Source organism: Lissotriton vulgaris, chromosome 4_1 (genome assembly GCF_964263255.1).
Source record: "Lissotriton vulgaris chromosome 4_1, aLisVul1.2, whole genome shotgun sequence".
Classification (NCBI taxonomy): Eukaryota; Metazoa; Chordata; class Amphibia; order Caudata; family Salamandridae; genus Lissotriton; species Lissotriton vulgaris.
In genome coordinates, this window is record NC_141691.1 from 838815381 (window position 1) to 838839099 (window position 23719).

At 47.8% G+C, this 23719-nt stretch overlaps 1 protein-coding gene across 1 annotated transcript in view; it reads left to right on the forward strand.

Moving 5' to 3' along the window:
- The window catches only part of DTNBP1 (dystrobrevin binding protein 1), a 491566-nt gene that overhangs the window by 120054 nt on the left and 347793 nt on the right, over nucleotides 1-23719 (forward strand). Inside the window, exon 5 of the mRNA XM_086965159.1 lies at nucleotides 19018-19150. Coding sequence (XP_086821285.1) covers nucleotides 19018-19150 — 133 coding nt within the window. The remainder of the gene's footprint in view (nucleotides 1-19017; nucleotides 19151-23719) is intronic.

Sequence of the window (23719 nt, forward strand, 5' to 3'; positions counted from 1 at the left end):
TTTCCTCCTTACTTGTTTCCCAGTCTCCTTTAGTAATAGTCTTCTCTCTAACCCAGTTCATGTGGTTATTCAACATTTCTGCCTCTTCATCACCAACAATAGGTAGGCAGGAAAGACAATCCGCTGTCTTATTCACAAGTCCAGCCAAATACTGTACCTAGACATTTAATTATTCCAGCTCCTCACCACCCCTTTTCAATCTAGGAGTCTGGCGTTTACTGCTCTTACACAAAAAAGATTTGCACGATGGACGAGGATCTGTCCAAACAAGGAACGGGAGCCCCACAAATATCATTTGAAATGTCTTAAATACCCATACTATGGCTAAAGCTTCCCTTTCAATACAGGAATAATGTCCTCCTGCCTCCTTAAGTGCAGGAGAAGCAAATTCCCCAAGGCTTTCTTCACCATCCACCACCTGGGACAAGTCCCAATGTAGGTGTTTTACTGATCTCTCTCTTAATCACTTTGAAACCAGTCTCACATTCATCAGACCAAATAAAGGTAGCTCCTTTCTTTAGCAGTACTCTGATTAGTTCAAAAGCACTGGCAAACCCTTTGATGAAGTTCGTATAATACTCTGCCAAGCCAAGGAAAGACCCGACTGACCCTTGTCCACTGGTGTGGAATCTTCCACTATACTGTTAGCCAACTCAAACTCTGGTTGAATCCTTTCATCTGAAATCACATGACCCAAGTATGTCACTGACATCACTCCAAACTTATATTTCACTTTCTTCACAGACCACTCTCAGATAATTTTCTCAAAACTCGTCTCAGCACTTCATCATGCTCTGCGGTGTTCCTTCCATAAACAAGGACATCAACCTGAAAAAAACAACATTAGAAACATCCTTCAGAAAAAGTTTCATTATCTTTTGGAAACAGGCAGCCACAGAAGCCAAACCAAAGGGCATCCTTATAAATCTATAGGCTCCCAAGGGTGTCACAAAGTATGTAAAATGCCTTGAATCATCATGCAACATCGCTTGATGAGGTGCCGAATAGAGGTCTAACACACTGAACAAATTTGCACCTTTAAGCATTGTGAGAGTTTCCGATTTTTTTGGGGCAATGGTTAGCAAACTACCCATATCCATTTGTTAAAATCGAGAAGATCCACATGCATCGTAATGGACTTACCCACATCCTTTGGTGCAACAACCACAGGTGCCAACCATTTTGAGGATTCAAATTCCTCAATTATTTCCAGACAGAGCAATCTGTCCAACTGTACTTTTAATGAATCAAGCATCTAATTAGGTACCCTGCACTGTTTATGAACTCAAATTATTTCACATTCTCGACTATCCTGCGATGCTAAACGCCTTTAAGCCAGCTCAGCACATCTTTAAATACCTCGGGGAAACTCCTGGAAAAAGAGCTAACATGGTCCATTGTTATTTACTAGCATAACCAGATCACTAGTATTGGGATTCAGAGTTATACCTATGTTCTTCTGGTGTCTGCACCCCAATAAATTGTTGATCCTTTTTACTACATATATTTTTTTCAGTTGTTTCTCTACAAGGAACCCACTCTTCATAACCACATATCCCAGGACATACATTTTTGTTCTTCCATAACTGACTGGACTTATATCTGACGGTAGCAATTGCACTTGTTCCTCCTGCGAAATTCGCCACCCGTACTTTGTCACCAATCATAGTGTAAGCAGATCCAGAATCAGCCAAGACCAGAAACTTTCATCCACCTATATCAACCTCATTTTCAAGAATAACCAAAACTCCTACATCTACTCCATCTGTGTTATCCTTCACATTAACGTGAACTGCTTTCATACATTCAGTTTCACTGTCAATAACACTCACCTTCTCAGTGGGATTACAAACACGAGCATAGTGCCCTTTGAGCTCACATTTGTGACAGTTCAAATGCCTTGCATAACAGCTGAGACTGTTGGAAACATGCCCCAAACTGCCACACTTATAGCACTTCATTTTATGGTCACATAATTCTGTGGTTGGTTTGCCTTTAGCAACTACTCTTTGCACATTAAATTCAGAATTAACCTGTGCATCATAGTCTGCAACAGCAGGTATACTACTTTGTGCAGTAGCAGTGGCTGCTGATGTGTGATTGTTTCTCATCTCTTTTACCCATCTAGATGCATTTTCCATCCCCTCAACAATAGCTATAGCCTTTTTAGGTGAGGGATATCTGGCCAATACCTTCTCTTGCACTGGACTGCTACTAGTTTATCATACTAGTTGGCCTCTGATTAAAGAATCAGATAATTCTCCAAATTCGCAAGTGCGGGCCAAAGGATTTTGAGAAGCTATGTAATTTGAACTTTCTCAGTTTGTTATTGAACTCCTGTGAAACAACTGATGTTTCAGGACCACATTAATACATTGCCCAGAGTACTGATCCAACATTTTCACATTTATTTAACCAGGTTACCATCTAATCAAACAACCCCCACTTACCCATCCATTTGTATGCTTGGCCTAAGTCCCAGAATCAATAGATACATATGTTGAGCCAAAAGCTAAATTTGAAAGACCACAGTTTATTCAAACCGTTTTTATGTATTCTTACAAAATAATTTGTATTCTTATTTAGAAAATTCTCATAGAAATATACACTTTTGTACATTGTACACTCCTTAGATTTCTTCCCTTAGTGGAAACTTCCCTTTCCCAATACTGTTGCATTCAAAATACCAAAAACATACTGCAGTCACCAATCTACACATTCATGCCATCAGTCACACCACATATACAACCAATAGCTCACCACATGTAAAAACAATAAGATGGGAACCAGAAAACCTAGGTATTATATATTGTCACAGTGTAGTTGTGATGGCACCAGTTCTTCACAACTACATCTCATACTTAGTTAATATTTCATTTTAAAGACATACATGGATTAATGAATTGAACCTTTGACATGCTTCACTCTATTATATCTCTTTGACATGATCCATTGAAGGATGTTTTTTTAAATTTCTAACATTATGCCAGATATAAATTGCCCATGTTGATCAAATGCATACAATATTTTGTGACTTATCAACTTGTGTTACACAATTTGATCCGATCCCTAATGCTGTGCTGGCGCTTTTTGGCATGACCATTACCGTCATAAATCATCACGGCATATATAAATGGTATATCGAACCCTTTTTGACGACAGTAGTTCTCGGGAGGGATTCTTTCTATCAGGTCTCGATCTAATTTTATAAAATAACTCGGAAATTACATATCCGGGGCTCCCGACGGTGGTTGTTTCCTGTTCTAACTCCGATGGTTCGACAGTCTAGGAACCGATATTTAGGCTTCAAGCATTACCCGACAGGGGGATCTGGTGTACCCACCCCGTGAATTCTAGGTACTTACTCCTTGAGAAGCTGCCTTTGCCCTTATGTATTGTTTTTATTCAGGCTCTGCTGGCTATTAAGAGATCCTATCCGGTTTGGACTCCGGACTAAGAAAGTGCTTTGTTGCCCAAGACTTTTAAGTCTCTCCAGCCCTGGTGTTCACACTGTTTTACGTTACAATTTCTCGATGACCACTCCTGGATCACGGATAACGATCAAAGTATAACATGTTTGCCCTGACGAAGGAATTTATATTATGTTTTTTGGTACTTTCCAAAACTTGCATCAACGCTTTTCTTCTTCTTTTTTGTGTTTTGTGTATAGTATAGTTGTGAATTGCTAATTCTTTTGTGCTTTGTAATGTGTGATGTTTTTCTCCTTTTTTTGTAATTGAATGTATTTCGGATTCATTATATTTGTTTCTTGGTTGTTGGATTCATAGTGTTAACGTCTACTTCTACTTTCGTTATACTGCAAATTATGGGCTGCTTTTTCCTTGTTTTATGTTTACTTATGCGTTATTCATATAATGTTGGTTCACTGTGATGTATTTGTTGTATTGTCATTGAATGAATTTATTTATATGTTTTGTCTAAGAATCTTTTCTTAAAAAAAAGGAAAATGGTTTAACATTGAATAATGAAAAATAAATAAAAAATTCAGTTGAGCTGTTCTGTGGGTGGAATTCTTTGATACTTTGGAACTAATGTCCTATTCTTATTGATAGTTGGGGACATCTTTTTCATGTTGTACAGTATATATAATTGGTAGACCACGCCAAGGGAGGGATGATAAAGGGGGGTGCAGGACACTCCGTCTGATGCTAAAACTGCAGCATCATCTTGGGATACACCACTTCAACTGTAGATCCCTTATAGCGCCAAAAGGCCTAATGGTTCTGTAGTGCAGCTATAGTTATATGATTGCATCCCATCAAATATTGTCCATTAACTCATAGGGCTATCGGATTGTCCGTATAAGATCACTTTATGCAGGTTAATGTTCCACTCCATTTAGGACGCCAACCTAATCGCCTCCCTTGTTGTGGTCTACGAATCGTGTACCACCCACCTATCCATTCAAACGGAAGAGGTCCTGTATGTAGTTCTTCATCTTGGCTATCTTCATTAAATTCATAAATAACCTCTCTGAGCCAAGCCATGTCTTCCCTGGACCGGAAACAAGCTTCCGAGGATCGGTTTCTGGCATTCCAGCCGTCTTCAACCCGGCTTGCTTGAATCCAGTGCCAAAGATCTTTTGACTGGGTGTGAGTGTTTGATTGATTCAGATGCTCCGTCCATCACCACCCCCTTTTGTACCACTTTTGGCCGCCATAAGTGTGGCAGGGTATGCTCAGACGTGAGTCCCTTGCTCACTTTGCCACTGTATTCAAGCAATCCGGGCTGAAGACGGCTGGAATGCCAGAAACCGGTCCTCGGGAACTTGTTTCCGGTCCAGGGAAGACATGGCTTGGCAGTTCGGGCTGGACTGTTCCCATGAGGCACAGGGTCAGACTGATTTGCATATAGCCATGTCTGAACTGGGGTGGCAGAGTGGGCTAAAGAACGGTGATGGATTAAACCCAGATCTTTTGACTGGGTGTGAGTGTTTGATTGATTCAGATGCTCCGTCCATCACCACCCCCTTTTGTACCGCTTTGAGCCAAGAGATAAGCTTATGAATAAAATCTTTCCTGCTAGGGAGAGGGAAAAATGAACTGGGACTAAATACACTGCTTTTTGACTCTGGAACAGCCCATTTCTTTCAAATGCTAAAAATCTTTTTAGGTAGAATAGTCTACATCTAATCTTATTTAATGTAGTACTACCTGTGTTACACCTTCCTCACAAAACTTTCTTGATAGTCGCATTGAATATTTTGATTATTCCAGTATGATTTACATAGGCCTTCAAAGAGTACCGAATACGGGCATTCTGTTACATCGCTCCTAAAACGTGGAATGACCTTCAATTCCACATCAGAGCCTCTTCCTCTCTTCTTGAATTTTACAAGAAGCTGAAAAACTGTCTTTTCAATTAGGCAGGGCGACACACACACACACACACACACACACCTGCTCAGTGCTTGTATACTCGCGGGTGACAGAGCGCTCTGCAAATACACATAACATAACAAGAACATGGAGTGGGTTATCAGCAGTCTGCCATGCTGGCACCACATCATGCAAACTCTTAAAACCCTTCTTGAGCACACTGTTCAGGGCACTGTGCTTCACCCACAAGGCACTTTATTGCTCCATTTATCAGAGACTCAAAAACGTGAGGTCAGCCGCTAAAAATAAACCCTACTCCCAACCAGTGTTAAACGGTTTGGCAGCAGATGCCTCTGTGTTAGCTATCCGTTGGGTTCCCCTTGTTTCTATAAAACGTCTGTGTATAGAGCTTCCCTTTCACAAATGCCTTCTCTCTCATATGAGACAAGACAGAGACTTCCTCAAATTCCACAAGAGTCTGAAGACCATTTCTTCAGATTATTGTAGGAATACGTGTCACACCACACTTTCTAATGTCATTTTCCTAGCAAAGTGGTATCCCAAGAGCCTATCACTGTTTTTCATTGGTGCCCTCTCAGATGCCTAGATCCGTTCATTGACTTTCACCCTCTGCTAGGTGATCTCAGAGAAGGCTTGCTCAGAATTCTGTCCACCTTCACTTTGACCTATTCAACCCCTTCAGATGGTGCTTCAAAAGCTAATCAAAATGTACACCACCTGTTTAACAATGTCACACCCGGTGGCACAACCTTTCAATCTCAATATTGAGAAGGGTTTTTATCTGATACATTTAACTGTACGTAAGCATTCATGTCCCCTTCCACCGCTGGCTGGCATTCTTACAAAGGGAAACATCACCCTGGCAGTACAAAGCTCCAACCACAGTTAGGCCATCCTCAGCAATCCAGCAATAGTTGTTACTAAATAATGGTACACAAACACCACTTGCCCACTGAATCAACAAAGCACTATTCTTCAAAACACTTCAGAGTTAACAGCTTGGTACTCACTAGAACATCTAATAAGGAAATCGGAATAAACCAATTTCCATTATATACACAGACCGAAATACAGCCACAAAAGGTACTCCAATCAGTTACTGGCCTGATCTTCAGATATCCATTCATGTACCAGATTTCCAACCCTTCGATAAAGTAGACATATTTTAGTCCGTTTTTTGTTGCTGATGTTGCGAAGTTTATGCCAACATTGACCATTGGTTTGGATGCTTGGACAAGTCATCTCTGCTTTCTAGCAATGGCTCAGAATGTTGTATGAGCCTCACAGCGCCCATACCCACAACAGCCCCTCATACTGCAGCTCCAGCTACCAGACACAACTGTCTTCCTCCTGCAGTCTGTCCACGCACTGCTGATTTCACATTGGAGATTGCATACAGATTGCAGGGTGGATTGTATCATGTATGAGGCGTTAGAAGTATAAAGCCTGTATAACTGTTTTTCAGGCAGGTATGGCCCATTTCAAAAGAAGTATAATGACCGTGCCCTTTAAGAATGGTCCCTGTTAAGAGATATTAAAAGCTAGTTCATAGAGATCAGTGGAAGAGTTCTGCAAGCATCACTGCAAGAATGCAAAAATGGTGCACTACAACTGCGGTTTAGATGCAATTTCAGTATACCTAAAAGCTAGGTAATGCAGTGGCTTGCGTCATCAGGGCTATTGTTTGTTTTCCCTCGCCTGGTTTCTTGGCAGGGAAAATAAGCATCACAAGGACCACCTTAAACAGGGAAGACCTCCTGATAATAAGAGGGGGCAGCCTTGTGGTGGATGGCAGCCGCCTTTGATTGAGGCCCATCTGTGGCTCTATCCGCAGCTGTCAATGCCCCCCCCCCCTCCTCTAAATGAGTTAGGGGAGCAGTGAGTATGGCGGGGCATGAGAACCACCGATTTATGGCTGTCTCCAGTCCTGTAAACTTTTTTTTCTTATTTTTTTTTTTTTAATTCAGTTTTGGAAAGAGCAGAACAAGTGGACACAAACACAAGCTCATGGCAAACAAAGAAACAATGCAAGTGATGTAACAACAATCATCACATATTTCATTGGCTGTAAACTGAAAACATTGAGATGCACAAAAGACAGCTGGCAAGTACAATCAGTGACACCAAGTATACCATTAAACATGAGCGAACGGGGCATCAAGTCCCTCTCCGAACACTTCCAGATTGTGGTATTTAATCCACCCTCCCCACACTTTAGCCAAATTTACGGAGACGCCCTCTGCTTTTTTTTTTGAGACCAACTATAAGTCCATCCCTGCCCTCCATCTTTTGTAAGATGGCCGTTCGGATTCGCCCCAGCGTTTCGCCACATCCCTGTTTTCCACCACTAGTCCTAGATAGCAGGAGAGATACTTAAAAAAAAAAAAAACCTTTATTGAAAGTTATGCACAGCAAGTTACAGGGAATTCAAGCAATACTTCCACAAATAACAAGAAGAAGCAGACAAGCCACATAAGTTATCAATCACAGAAAAGTTGATGTATAATAGCGGCACACCATTAGTCATAAAGAGGAGTGGCAGGAGACACAGCATGGGGGTAGAGAGGCGCATCGGACGGGGCGGGGCACCAGCAGAGAGGTCGCAAGGGAGCAGCAGGGAGGGGAGGTTGGGGTCCTACAGACCAGCACCGGCCGCAGGCTGAGTGCCGGCAGGGAGTGCGGGAGAGAACGCAGAGGGAGACGCATTCCGAGAAAGGAGATATGAAACAAAAGGGCCCAGATATCACGCAGCCGGCCCGTAACTGGCGTTAGTTCCCAAAATTCTGCAAGAAGCATCTGGCATTGTGAAGCGTCCTCGAGCCAGGCACCAACCTTAGGTGCAGGCCTCCGACCCCAGTGTACGGCAACTCTGCGACACGCGAGAACAAGCAACATAGTCGTGAGCCGGCGGGAGGTGTCAGGACAGTGCTTAACCAAACCAAGCAGACAGGTCAATGGATCTGGCAAGACAGGCGAGGAGGTAACCTCAGTGATGACGGCACCCACGTTGCACCAATATGCCGAAACCGGGACACAGCCAGGCGAGAGGAGAGAAACCCGCCGCAGGGGATGAACACCGGAGACATCTGTCACTGGGGATGAGGCCCATTCTGTACAGCTGGGCAGGGGAGCGGTACAACCTATGCAAGTATTTAAAATGTATAAGGCATAGACTATAATTAGGAGATGGACGTTTGGTCTGCTTACAGCAATACGACCAGTCCTCCTGGGAAAAATCGACACCAAGGTCCTCGCTCCAATCAATCAATCAATCATAACATTTTTATAGCTCACTACTCACCGGCAGGGTCTCAAGGCGCTTGGGGGAAGGGGTCCGCCATTGCTCGAACAGCCAGGTCTTGAGTTGTCTCCTGAAGGCGAGATGGTCCTGGGTCAGCCGAAGATGGATAGGGAGGGAGTTACAAGTCTTGGCCGCCAGGTAGGAGAAGGATCTACCACCGGCGGTGGTTCTTCGGATGCGTGGTACGGCGGTGAGCCTTGTGGAACGTAGCTGGCGGCTGGGCTAGCGATCCAGGCAATATGGCACGATCAGTAGAGAGCGAGGACGCCACGAGCGTGGTGGCATAGAGCCAAGAGAACAGTTTGCGAGGGGAAGTGGACGTGTATGCCAAGTCGTGGGTGGTCAACGATGGGGGAGGCTGGGGAAACGTGGAATGTAACTCCGGACAGGTCACCTTAAGTTGATAATGGAATAGTGTGTCCATGGGGCCAGAACCGGCTGGAAGCGAAAAAGAATCGCTGTTGCGGTAGAGGTCCGACAGAGTGGCCAGCCCCAGTCCTGCAAACTGTAGATGACCCTAAATCCGTTTTTATTCCCGAAGAAGTCTGTTTCCTGCTATTGTATGGTAGACAGCCGTTACCCACTTGTCATAGAATACTTTATAAACATCTAAATAAATGGGGCGTGACTTGCCGCGCCAAGATGCTGGACACATCTTGAGAGTGCTCCCGGACCCCTCCACCATCCGCTCACAATCCTCACGTCCTGCAGGCCACCATGCCCTGAATTTGGTCATCCCCGCGGCACCTCTGGGTGTGCGGAGTCCCGCGCTTCACCGCCCCGCTGCTGCCTATGGGCCGGCCGTGCCTCACGGCCAACATGGCGACCCCCTCGCCCTGACCCCAGCCCCTGCCGCCCTTGGAGTGCTTCGTCTGGCCTCTTGCCCGTACAACTGAGGGGGTGGAGAGGCCCTCCTGCTGCCGGATCGCCCAGAGGAAATCGTTGGCCTGTGGCGGTGCCTGTGTCCTTTTCCACGCCTCGCCCAGCCCGGCTCGAGCGGGCGCCGCTATGGGCAGAGACATCCTGGTTCTCGCACGTTGGCGCTGGAGGGAGCGGGCCATGTGTGCAGCGGGCCGGCTACCTGTATCTGCGGCGACGGCTGTGATTTCACCCCGCCCCTCCCCCCCCAAAGTTCGCTGCTGCGGTGCCGGCTGCCATATCGGGCAGCGGGGGCTGGAGGACGGCAGCGGACCATCAGACGGGTGAGTCGTGGCGGCGGAGGGGGTCCGGGGACATTTGTTTGGGACACCCCTCCCCCTCCTGAACTCTGTGGTTTCTGGGCCTGTTCCCTCAGGCCTTGCTGACATCCTGAGGTGGCGTCCTGTGGTGGATAGCGGACTCCTGGCTGGAGGTGGCCTGAGGGGCGATATCAGCCGCATACATCAAGCAACAAGGACCTCCTGGCTGGGCCCCTTAGCCGCCATCTTGCCCCCCCCGGCCTATCGCCGCCTGACTTGAGGAGAGCACCTGGGTTGTTGCAGAGGCGTTCCCCCTGGCCTGCCCCTAAAGCCCTGGCTCCATCCCACCATCCACAGAGACGGTGATACTGGCTGCTGGGGCATTCGGCCACACACGCCGAGCGGCGCCTAGCTGCATGTGACGACCTCCATCAATGGCCCCTCGTCCTGCCTCTAGTGGGTCCACGGGCCCATCTTAAAGGGACCAGGGTTCTGGAGTGTCCTCTCTCCCCGTACTGATACTCATCGGGTTTGAGGCGGGTCCATCTTGATGGGACCAGGGTTCTGGAGTGTCCCCTCTCCCCGTACTGATACTCATCGGGGTTGAGGCTTAGGGGGTGGGACTGGCCGCTGGCCTCGAGCGGCACGGGGCCCGCGGGAGAGCCTCTTCCATCGGCCCCTCCGGCTTCTCCGCTGCCGCCCTGCCCGAATGACGCCTGGAGTACTCTGTGGGCCTTGCGGGCGGGAACCTCCCTGCCGCCCTGGTCTGGAAATCTCCCCCCCCCCTTTTTAGTTTCTGGAGGGCCATCCCGCCTGGGGAAGTGGAATCGGTCACGCATATCCAGCGGCGACTGGTCTGAGTGGGCCTCCCCCTTTGTTCTGGCTGCCCCCTACCTGATCTTGGCCCGTCCGGGGAGGACCCTGCTGCGGGGCCCATCTGCAGAGATCCTCAGAGTCCCCTGCCCTGCGAAGTGCCACCATGGGCAGAACGAATAGACTGACCAAGGCCCCTGCCACCCAAACCAAAAAGGACCGTTTCACCACCACGGATGTGGGGGCGACCGGGGGTACCTCGGACCAGGAGCCTACGCTGCCCGCGTATTTTGTCCACTATCCTACAGGCCATCCACGTTTCACAATCCTCGGTGGAAGGCAAGAGCTCGGAGTTGCGAGTGGACATGACTCTCATCCTTCAGGACCTCCGAAATGCCACAGCCCGGATTAAAGAGACTAAAACCCAAATATCCACCTTGGAAGACGTCGTCCAGCAACTTAAGGGGCAAGTGGCTCGTCTCCAGTCGCACACCCAGGAGTTGCACCGCCGGGCAGAAAATGTGGAAAACAGGTCCCGGCGCAACAACCTCCGCCTGGTAGGCTTTCCAGAGGGAGCCGAGCAGGGCTGCATGGTGGACTTCCTGGAGAGGTGGTTGCTATCATGGGTCCCTGAGGGCTCTCTCTCTCCCCATGGTTCGCGATTGAACGGGCTCACCGTTCTCTCGCCCCTTAACCGCCGCCGGGTGCAGCCCCCGACCCGTCATAATGCAGGTTCTCAACTTTAAGGACCGTGATGCTATCATGGCTGAAGCCCGCAAACTGAAACGGCTCCAGTATGAAAACCACGCAATCATGATCTTCCCGGATTACACCCGTGAGGTCCAGGGTCAGTGCCGCTCATTTGGTGAAGTCAAATAAAAACTGAGAGCACTCAACAGCCAATATAGGCTCCTCTTTCCAGCACGCCTGCGAGTGATGTTCGATAACAAGACCCTGTTCTTTGACACTCCTACTGAGGCCTGGGCTTGGGTGACGGAGGAGCGCCTTCTGCGAATCAGCGACCGGTATCCACCGCCTGGGTAGGTGGATGGCGGGCCCGTCCACCCCGCGCCTTCCGCCCCCCAGCCTCAGCGCAACCGCTCCCGCAGGTGCTGTGGTCAACGACGAGCTCGGTCAAACTCTCTATTGGCCCGTCTCGATAGCCAATATTGCTTTCCAAAGAATCCTTGGGTGGGAGGCGATCAGGCTCATCCGGCCATGTGGACAGCGTGGGTGCTTCGCTCCAGCCCTCATTGCTGAACCTCCCAGACACAGACCTTTCCCGTAGCCCGACGCTCCTGAGAGACCCTGCTTGAATTTGTCTCTGCCTGGACTAGGCTTGGACTCCCTAACGGACTTGATTCTGTACATCCTGTCATGAGGAGGGGTCCTCCACGCTTTCCCGTTCCCAAGCACTCTAGTTTGGTCTTTAGTTCATTTGTTTATTGTTAGGGCGACAGATGCTTCCGTCCTGGAAGTGTAGGGTGGGTGGTGGGGGACGGGATGGGGGGACGTTGTCCCGAGTTCTCTTTTTAGTTTGTTTCACTTGTTTTTTAGTTTTGTCACACCAGCATTCGCATGGCACCCGATCTGCACCCGGTGGGATGCGATGACTTTTCTCTGGACACCTAACCAGACCTTCTGGCGACCCAGTTTGGGCCGGGCCTCCCTTTGGATTTTACTGACACACCCTGCCACTGTGCCTTGACACACCTTTGCTAGGTGCCTCTCTGCGCATCATGTCCTGGAATGGTAATGGCCTCCTGGATCGTTTTAAGCGCATGGCTGAATTACGTTATGCACAATGACTTGGGGTAGACATCCCACTGCTACAAGAGACGCACCTTTTGGGTAACCACTGCCCCTTTTTAGCACGCTACAGTTACAATAGGATTTGGCACTCAGGGTTCACTCGGGGATCCTGGGGGGTGGCGATCCTGGTGAAACGTTCTCTTCCACTTGTGACTGTGCAGGTCATTCAGGACGTTTAGGGCTCCTTCGTGGCTCTTAGTGGCACACTGAACGGTAGCCCCCTCAATCTCGTCACTCTATTCTCCTCCCTCAATGTTAACAACGACCCTTGCCAAATCCACCAACCTCCTAGCATCCCTACCCCTGGGTCCCATTTTCCTCAGGGCAATTTAAACGCGGTCTCTTCACCTGCCCTAGACACGACTGGTCCCCCTTCCCCTAGTAGACTTGCACAGGCAAAACAGCTGACGACCTGGTCCGAATCGTTGGGTCTACGCGATGCATGGCGTATTTGGCACCCACACTCTAGACAGTTCACACACACCTCAGCGGCGCATCATACGCAGGTGCGCATTGACACCGTTTTCGTCCCATCGATGGACCGTCTTATGATTAGAGATGTCTCTATCCTCCCCCATGGCATTTCTGACCACTCTCCAGTAATGATCCACACGGGCTCCCCTCCCGCCTCTATGCGTTTTACGTTTAGGTTAAATGCCTTAGTTCCTTCAGGACAAGGAGTTCCGGAAGGTGGTGGGACGGGAACTCAAACAATACTTTCTGTCCAATGACGGGTCTGTATCCTCCCCGGGCACCCTGTGGGAGGCTGGCAAGGCTATGATTAGGGGGATCACCATGGGCCAGCTCAAGCTCCAGCGGCAGAACGGGAGGCGCAAGCCCTGCGCCTTGAGTGTGTCTCCGCCAGATTCCCAGACCATCAGAAGCGAGACTTCTTGTCCATCTCCGTTCGGAGATTAAGCAGTTGTCGCTGGAAGCGGCCAAACTCATCTGGCGCTCTTCTGTGGCCAGGGTGTACGGTTGGGGCGATAAAAATGGCTCACTCCTTCACCACTTAGCCACGTATCCTAGGGCAAACCGCATAATCCCTGAAATCTTGGTACAGGATGGTTCGGAATGCCACTCCCCAGCGGAGATGACCCGTGCCTTTGCTTCATATTACCGCCAATTATACGAGGCTAGAACTCCTACCCTCTTTCTCACTGATCTATTGGAGGTCGGGAACGGCCACCTTTCTTGCTTGGACCCCATCACTCAGGACGATCTCGACCGCCTTATCACCCACAAAGAAATTGGGAAGGCGATCACCCTTAACTCCTCGGGCTAGACTTCAGGCCCAGACGACCGCCCTTAAGACACTCATTACCGGGAACCCTCTCACCCCATATCTTGCGGAACTGTTTTGGGAGGCTGTTGAAAACGGTTCCTTCCCCCAGGAGGCAGACATTGCCAAACTAGTTCTTCCCAAGTCTCAGCCGCCCTCGCCACGATGTGCGGATTACCGCCCTATCTCCCTCATTAATACTGATGTAAATCTGTTCGCCACGGTCCTCGCCCAGAGGCTCAAACCCCATTTATCCGTGATGGTTCATGCTGACCAGTGCGGGTTCATGCCCTCACGTGGTACCTGGCACTGCCTCCATAGACTGCCATTGACCTTGGCCCACCACCACCTCCTCACCCCATACCTTGTGATTCTTCAGGTAGATTTTAAGAAGGCTTTTGACTCGGTGGACTGGGGTTTTTTGGAGGATGTCCTCAACGAAATGGGATTTGGTCCCCACTATCGTGCCATGGTCAAGGTTTTTTACGCCCATCCACGGGCTCGTGTCCTGGTGAATGGTGTTCTATCAGAGCCCTTCTCGGTCTGCAGGGGATCAAGCCAGAGTTGTCCCCTTTCCCCCCTGCTCTTTGCTTTGGTGGTGGAGCCCTTGGCGTCCTCGATACGATCGTGCGAACACGTGCAGGGATTGGATTGGCCCAACACGGAAACTGACAAAATCGCACTTTATGTTCTCATTTATTTAGCAGATCCCGCCCGGTCAGGCCCCCACTGTCTCCGCATCCTGCATTCCTTCGAACGGGCCTCTGGCTTCCGGCCTCCGGTTGAACCCCGACAAATCGGTTCTAGTTCCCCTCCACCTGTCCTGAGAATGCTTCGACTGGCAGTCCACTATACCACTTTGTTGTCAATCATTCAAATACCTGGGGATATGGAACACTACTTGCCGAGCTTAGCTGGGCCCTCAACATCACTCCCCTGGTGAGACGGGCTAGGGCGGACCTCAAGAAGTGGCAAATATTGCCCCTGAACCCCATGGGGAGGGTCTCCCTCTTTAAAATGATGGTACTCCCCCGGTTCCTCTACGTTCTTCAAAACACCCCCCTGTGCTTCCCCAGGACCTGGTTCCGCAAAGTGGATAGCATGGCCAATAAGTTCCTTTGGGGGAACGGTATGGCCCGACTGGCCCTGAATGTCTGTAGGATCCCCTCGTTTGACGGAGGACTGGGGATGACTCACTTATATCTGTACTATCTTGCCACGCGCCTACTCATTATACATGACTGGTTCAGCGGGGGATGGTCTGACCAGGCTTACAGGCTTCAATTGGGGGAATTGGGCCTAACCAAGATTCAATATATTTTTTACGGGGCTCCTATTCCGTCCCACTTACCAGAGGTGGCGCGCTCCGCGTTATTGGCCTGGTGGGCCACACTGCGGCACACCAAGTGTACACACACACGGACCCAGTATACACCCTTGTGGCAGGGGACCTGGCTCAAAGAGGTTAATGGGCTGCGGGGTTTCCGGGCATGGAACCTTATAGGAATCTCACAACTAGGCGATGTATGGGTGGGGGATCACATGCGTTCCTTCAAAGACCTTCAGAGTAGATACTCCCTGCATCTTCCGCAGTTCTACAAGTACCTGCAATTGCGACATGTTCTCCATACGCACCTCACAACGGGTACACAGCTTTCTGACCATAGCCCGCCTGAGGCACAGATTATGTTGGGGGACCTGGGGAAGGGTGGCATCTCCTGCAACTACCGCACACTGATCAATAATAGCCCTACTTCCCTGGATCGAATTGGATCGACTGCGAGCTCAGTGTTAGGAATGGGTGGGCATCCTGGAGGAGGAGGATTGGCGCGATGCCCTTATGGCCCCTAGGACGGTCACCGCTTCCGCCAGGCTTCACTTGGTGCAGCTCTATTATTTACATGCAGCCTACCTCACCCTGGTGCGCCTTCACTGAGCGGGCTCAACCCAGAAACACGTGTCTAGAGATATACAGCAATTCTGCACCAACTTTGGTTAAAAACTCCATCTAATTTTGAAGTAAGTTTGAACTGTGTACTGCACTTACCAGGATGCAAAGGGGCGAACTGTGCTGGGACTGTGAGGCAGTGTGCTCCCAACCCCCATTCGGGTTTTAGCCCGACCTCGGCTTGTACCAGGTGCGGTCACGATCCAACTGATTTCCTCCACATGGTATGGGCATGCCCCCGCTTGACACGGTTCTGGGGGGATATCAAAGAAGAACTCACCGAGAAATTGGGGTGGGAAGTTCCCCACAATCTAAAGCACACGATTTTGGGTATTACTGATAGGTTGGATGGGTCTCACAAGGAGAAGTTGTTTTTCACTACAGCAATGGTGGTAGCCAAAAGGGACACAGCGGCCTCCTGGAAATGCCCTGAAACCCCGAGTGTTGGACTCTGGTGGACTGGGGTGGATTGGTGTGCCATGCAAGAAAAAATCATGTATGAGGCACGTGGGTGTTCCAAGAAGTATCGAAGGGTCCGGGGGAAATAGTTGGGGGGGTATGGTTTAGTCTCAGAGGGAATGTCCAAATCCATGTTGCTTTGCATTTATTAGTGTCTGTAAACTGGGTCGCACAAAACCTTGTATGTACTCCTGTACTTTCATGGTGTTGTGATGACTGGCTAGTGTCTTCTGTCAAATCATTAAAATCAATAAAAATGTGTTTATCAAAAAAAAAATTCTAAATAAATAAAGGTAAACGTGTTGATGCTCAGATGTGGCAGGAACCTAACTAACTAGTTTAGTAAGATCTCACAAATCCCATTTTTCATCAAGCCTACAGACAGATTTAGTTGTCCCGCCAGCCTCATGTTTTCCAAAATATTCATAATAAAATACTTACTTGCAGGTTTTTGACCTGCTCTTTTTCATCTTTGATCTGTTCAATTGTCTTTCACATTTTGCATCTGCCCACCTCAGCATAGGGCATTGAGTCATTCGGCTTTAGCTTTTGACTCTTCTCACTGTGACCTACGTCATTTTTCTTGTGCACCTTAAAAGGAGCACACTTTAGCTCCCGGGCTAGAGGGCCACCCCCCGATTTCTTATCTGCTTTTATTTCATGCTTATTTCTTTATTTTTATGATGGATCATTATTTACTATTTTTTTTCTTTTGCAAAAATCGTTCCCTCCAACTTTAGATGGTTGCATTTTTACTTAAAAAAAAATAATAACTTTTAAAGCATATTTTATGTTTCCAAAAAAAAAAAGTGAGGAAAAAAACAACTAGGAATCTCACAGCCTGACCCATTGGCTTTGCCGATGCTCGTTTGACAATTAATTTGAGTAGCTGTTTAAAGCAGAGTGAATCTATGAAAGATCCATTCATGGAGTCAAAGAGGGTACTTGATCGCAACATTAGTTTCTGAGCATTCAGTGTTTTCTAGCTTAATATGCTTGTTTGACAGTTTTCCGAATTGAATGAATGAATGAATGGCTTTATTTCGATATAAAAAAAATCATAAAAGCAGATACGACAATTTTAAAATAATATAAAAACAACTGCATAATATTTACACCGATAAAATCGTATTAACCAAAACAGATAAAACAAGCATTAAATAGTCACAGAAAGCCTATTCAGACGAATTATCCATGCCCATTTTAAAAACTTGGACACACAACATGTAACCAGGGTACAGGTATCAGATTTTAAAATACGCAGCGCCTCTCTGTACTGCCTGGTGCCTAACTGCCTGCACAGGGGTTTGAGCCATCTCCGCCTAGGCCGTGCATATGCGGGACATTCAAAGAAAATATGAGCGACCGACTCTACACGTGATGGGCAGGTCGCACAGGAGGAGGAGCGGGGGTAGGTGAGATTCCAACGGGAGGTGAAATCACCTACAGGTAGCGTCCCTACTCTGAATTTAAAATACAGAGCTCTGTCGATAGGATTGAAAATAGTGTCGAGATAGGGTTCGTAGGCCACCACTTCCTTCATCTTCAGAAATTCCTACGTGGATTTACAATGTTTTACATCAAGGGAATTCTTACAGAGTACCCAGCTCCAGTAAAGTTTCTTTAGAACTGCCTTGGGGTTTTCCGAATTACAACAGAGATGATTTTTTAAAAAGGAAGCTAATAAATATATATTAATACTTAGTTTCACGGATCTTCCAGTGAAGCTCATTTCCACATTCGGTCGAACTTGTTTTCTTACATTCCTCTTCTCATCAGCTTCAGCATATTCATGTCCATCAACTATTTTAGTCTTTTGTGCTTCAGTTCTTGCTTGTACGCGCCATGCACTTGGAGCAGTTAACTTGGTGTATTAAATTCTGTAGAAATGCTAAAATACTGACTGAATTCCTTCTTGAAATCATGTGGCCAAAAAAATGTCACAATATTATCTGCATGAAGATATTATGTCTGTTATTTGTTTTCTCCCTTTGGTTAGATGTCATCCACTCATTGCCTATTGCTTATGAAGTATGTGATGTCAATAGCAGAGCATAATTTAAAAATGGGAGAATCATTTAGTACCTTGCATAATGTATTGTGGCCTGACAAGAGCAGCTGTGTCCATTGTTTGTTGGCCAAGATCTTGAGATGGATGCAGAAAGGAAGACCGCAGATCGTGCCCAAGTCTAATTTATACAATTTTCCCTTCGAACCCTTTGCCTTCTTGGTTGCACCACTACCACTACTGGGTGGATCCCACAGAACAACTATTGTGTTGTGTCTTGCCGTCCTTTTGTTGGTGCTCTGTTCCCACTTCTGGGTGGACCCCGCAGAACCACTACTGTGGTCGTCTGGGGATTTCCTTGTGTTGTACAATTAAATCTTCTGGGTGAGACCCACCACAGTGGAGTTGGTTGACCTCCTAAGGTTGAGCATTGTCGATTCTGGGACACATAACGCCACTCCTATAAACCCACTATGTTTTTTGTGAACTTCGTGGGATTGCCACATCACTTCAAACAATGAAGGGAGCTGCACACCAGACAGTTTTTCAGTTTAAAAGCTATATGACATAACATGTTCACAGACGATGTCTGTTGAGACTAACGTGCTTTAAAATGCAAAGGAAAAACGTCTTACATGAACCTCCCTGTTTGAGGGTAAGAACTGGAAAAAAGCACAAACCTAGAGAAGATATTGCCTTAAGACCCATTGCTTAAGGTAACTTTTTATTTCTTCTGCCGCCTTCCCTAGTAACACTCTTTATAGGTAAGGCATACTGTCCTTTAGCTAAAAATGTAAAGCACAATCAAAAGTGCTAATATGAAAAACAGTTTTGAGTTGTATTCTTTTTCTTTTAGCTGGTGGACAGCGAGGTAGTCATGCTTTCTGCACACTGGGAGCGAAAGAAAAGTGGTCTGATGGAGCTACAAGAACACCTACAACAAATTCCTGTATTTTTAGCTGATCTGGAGTCCACCACTGCCCAATTAAGTGAGTTTTAATCTGTTCTGTAAGGAGCACTAAAACCATAATGCATTTTGAAAATGGAGCAGTAAAGATCTTGTCAGACTGGAAAATGTTTCTATCATTCTCCTACTCCTACAGTGTTGTATTTTGAGAGGTGTTGCTAAAGAGATTGTTAACAATCTGATTCATCCTTCAGTTGTATTTAATTCATTTTTTATGTGCTAAATGCAACACTAGGACAAGGCGTAGCATTGCTATATAGCTGCCAGGTTTTCAATTGCTACATTTGTGACACACAGATACCTGCATTTGCAGTGTGGTTATGAGTGACATTTCTATGCCTTATGAGTATCACTTTGAGTGACTCTTAATTGCCGGTGTACTATAAACCGTTGTACCCCATCGTACAGTGCCCCCCCCTCGTTTTGCGCATGCGCACTAAGATTGCGCATGCGCATATAACTTTTCATGACGTTTCACTACGTAGGATATAATTCCTTGTAAGGATATAATTCCTTGTACCCCCTTTCGGTGACGTAGGGGTTACAAAGCTCGATGGGGGAACGACGGCCGATAGCTTGGTTTTGAGAATCGCTGCACCCCCGTGACGTAGGGGGTACAGCGCTCCATGGGGGTACAACGCTCCTTAGAACACCGGCAGATTAAAGCAGTCATGTCCATGTTATACAGTTAATTTGAGAACTGATCCACTTTTGTGCATCATAAGAGCTTCTAAAATATCATCAGTAGACCACAGTTTACCTAACCTAGTACCAGTGTGTTTTTTTCTTAGATTGTGCATTTTTATCATAATACAGTGGTCCACGATTTAAAAAATGTGTAATAGCAAGGTATGAACATATCGTCACAGGGTTAATGGTTTACAATGCACACAGTAACTGTTGAATATGTTCCCCTAAACTGCATACTTTTGACCCTTCATCTGGCTTTTTGTATAGGTACAGCATAGGTAAATGCCTCATTTTGGCAAAAAAAGCATTCCTTTTGGCTGATCTTGTTCTGCTCAAGATATGTGGAGAACAAGGGAATGTTTCCTCATGACTTATTTTTTCAACAACAGGTTTAAGGTTATGTCTTCATCCTAGCTACTGATACAGAGCAACCTATTTTATGGCAATAAGCTGAATGTTAATTTTCAGTATTAAAGCCCCAGGACAAGACTGTTATATCTACAAATCTGACTGCCAAAGTGGTGCAGCTTTAAGCACCATACATTATTAATACACCAGCTGAATGGATTTTATTATATTGAATTTGAAAAATCTGAAAGACTGAGTAGGTCTGCCAGAATTCAAACTAGTGACTTGCAGCTCGCACAAAGATATCTACGACGTACATTATTGAACATGCCACACTGCCCTCCCAGTTGTACTATAAAAAGTACTTAGGAAGATGTTATGCCTTTGAGCATCCACTACACAAAATATAGCCTGAGGCATAAGGGTCAGATTACCATTGTCTAAGAATTTGGGAAAAAAGGTCTTGGCGTTCCATTTTATAGTCACTGATGTGAAAAATCAGGTTGTAGAGCCACTATATTTGCTAGATCTCCAACTTCAACGCTGTGGTATACACAGAGACCATGATGTAAAAGGCTCAGACCAAAGGAGAGTTGCATTGTGCTGAGCACAAAGAATACACAGGGGCACAAAGAATACACAGGGGCACAAGAACTCATATAATTCAATTCACATAAAAATACAGGGCACAGAAACACATACATTGAGTGCTCAGAGGCAATTGTGGAAATCCTGAGGTCAGAAAGAGTACAAATTCATACATATCCATTCCTGGTGACATTTTTCTCTATAGGAAGCTTTTGCTTACGGTAGGATGGACAACTTAACACATGAGAAGGAGCAATCTGATGTTAGGCAAGTTATGGAAGGGCAGGATATTTTGGAATGGTTTGTGAACCTTCGAGGTCGCTTGAAATGTGCAGGCCTTAACCCCTTCCATGCTCATGACGAGCTCAGCTCGTCATGAGGCACAGTTGAGCTGTGGATGGTTTAAGGATTAAGGCAGCTCAATACCTGCAGAGGTTCCGGGACTGCAAGAGAGCGGATGGTGTTCGGTTTGAGACTTGGATTGGTGGTGAATTGCGTGATTGGAAGGAGTTGATAACAGGAATGGAGGCCAAGGATTTTCAGTCCCTTAGCCAGTTGATGGTGACAGAGCAACTTTAGAAGGAGTGCTCTACCCCACTTAGGCCATACCTGTCTGATCTGACCGAGAGGGATCCAGGGATGAGTTGATAATTGGTGCTAGCAAAGTTCAAAAGGGCTGGAGCAGCCTAGTTCTAAACCAAAGGGGGGAGAATAACTCTCCACAGACCCAAATGCTGTGATGCACATCCATCCTTACATAATGGAATCTGTGCAGGATGTTTGTATCAACTGTGGGAAAGTGCCTGCCCTGAGGACTATGCTTGAGAGGAAGTACCTTAAGCCTCAGAAGATACTCCCTGGAACCAAGAATACATGTTTGGTAGTCTGTAGAGAGGGCATGGCTCAGTGGCAAGGCTGCCATGATTGACGGTGGGGTAATGGAAAAGCCAAGAGCTGAATGTGTCTTGGAAATAATTTGATTGCCCCTGGCTTAGTGCTAGGACTAGAAGCCTTTATGGTTTGGTTGTCAGCTGTGTTGACCAGAACACAGGCTGCTCTTCAGTCTCAGAGGGAGGCTGGGATCATCTCTAATTTGCAGGGACCAGGACAAGGTAGTTTGCAGGAAAGAGCAGACTCCGGGAAGGCAGTGGGCTTTGAGGTTACCACTTCTTCTCCAGAAGGAGAGGAAGATGAGGCTCCCGAAGCGGACAATCTGCTGGAGTCTGGTTCTCTTCTAGAGCAGCAGGGAAGACTTCCGCTAGGCACAGATGGAGTATCCTACACTTGTGGGACTTTGGAAGTATGCCCCGGATCCAATCAGCAAAGCGGTGATCGGAAAATTCTATCATGGCTGGGAGGAAGGTCTACTTTATAGTGCACCGGTAATTTGTAAGCCTTGAACTAGCTAGAAACTAGTGGTTCCATCAGTGAACAGGGACTTCCTGTTGTCACTGGCCCATGAAGTGCCCTTACAGGACACTTATGGATTGGAAAAACCTAGAACTAGATGGACACTACTGGCCAGGAATACACAGAGAGGTTCTGTCAGACCTGTCCAGCTTGCCAGCTGAATGGTAAGACAGCAGGAGAAGACAAAGGCACTGTTAGTGCCTCTACCAGTTCTAGGTGTTACATTTGAAACCCCCCGTCAGAACACAGGTATATCTTGTTTGTGTGCGCCAAGCCACCAGGCTCCCATAAACTTTAGCTCTGAGGAGCAGACTGCAAAAGTTGTATCAAGAGATCTCTATAGGATTTTTTCTATGGTCAGATTTCCAAAGACTGTAATTTCTGACTGGGGAACTAACTTTATCTCCTGTTACATGAGAGAGATATGGGAGCAAGCTGGTGTGATACATCACTTCTCCATGGCATACCACCCACAAACCAATGGTTTGGTGGATCAGTTTAACAAAACACTGAAGAGCATGATGGGAACTCTGCCAGAGAACCTCAAGAGAAAGTGAGATCTTCTCCTTCCATGTCTCTTGTTTGCCTACCCATGGATTCTGCAGAAGAAAGTGGGGTTCATTCCCTTTAAACCTCAGTATGGGGGCGTGGCCAAGATGGCGGTGTGAGCAGACGCGTCTCCAGGAGCTCCCGCCGCCGGCCGTCTTCAAAGCACCTTGTAACGCTCTGGTCCCCCATCGGTGGGCCCCGGTTGAGAGCGCTTACCGCCAGGAGGGGTTAGCCTGCAGTGTTACAGGCGGCGAGACACGAAAGACGCCGGAACCGGGACAGAAGAGGCGCCTAGATCGAGGCCGGGCCTGGCCTAGCAGAGCGGAGCCGCGGGGCGTGGCCGAGAGCCCACGCAGAGACGCCCGGCTGGGAGGTCCCTCAGGCGGCTGCTGACTACGAGAGGCCCGGCGGATTGGTGGTGGATCCGGCCCGCGCATTATCAGCGCGAGGCCCCTGGGGCGGATCGGTCCGGGGGCTTCTGCGGATCCACTGGCAGGAGATCGCTGTGGCTGAGGCTGCGGACGGGCCTTCTGGTGGCAGCCTCGCAGACGGCAGAGTGAGGCGGGCCCGCCAACGGACCACGGAGGTCGGGGGACGGTCCCCAGGTCCCCCCGAACGGAGGTGAGGTGCAGCGCAGGGGAAGCTCGAGGGAAGCCCTTTAAGTGAAGGCCGACGGAGCCGGAGTGCCTGGGGTGGCGCCGCACCGAGACTGTGCAGGGCTCGCGCTGGCGGGCCCGGGGCTGCCTTGGCCGCCATCTTGAACTGACAGGCCGACCCTCATATAGCGTCCTGGAGGCGCCAGCTCAGAACCGGCGCTACAGATAGAGCGCAGATGTGCGGCGTGTAGTGGGCAGCTGGAGGCACGTGCGGAGCCAGGAGCAGCTAGAGGCTCAAGCGGAACTGGGAACGGAGGAGCATCGGCGGCTGCGGACCCGGACCGGCTGTGGGGACCCAGTGGGGCGGCTAGACACTACGAGGCATCTTCTGGACGACAGGGGGGGACTCG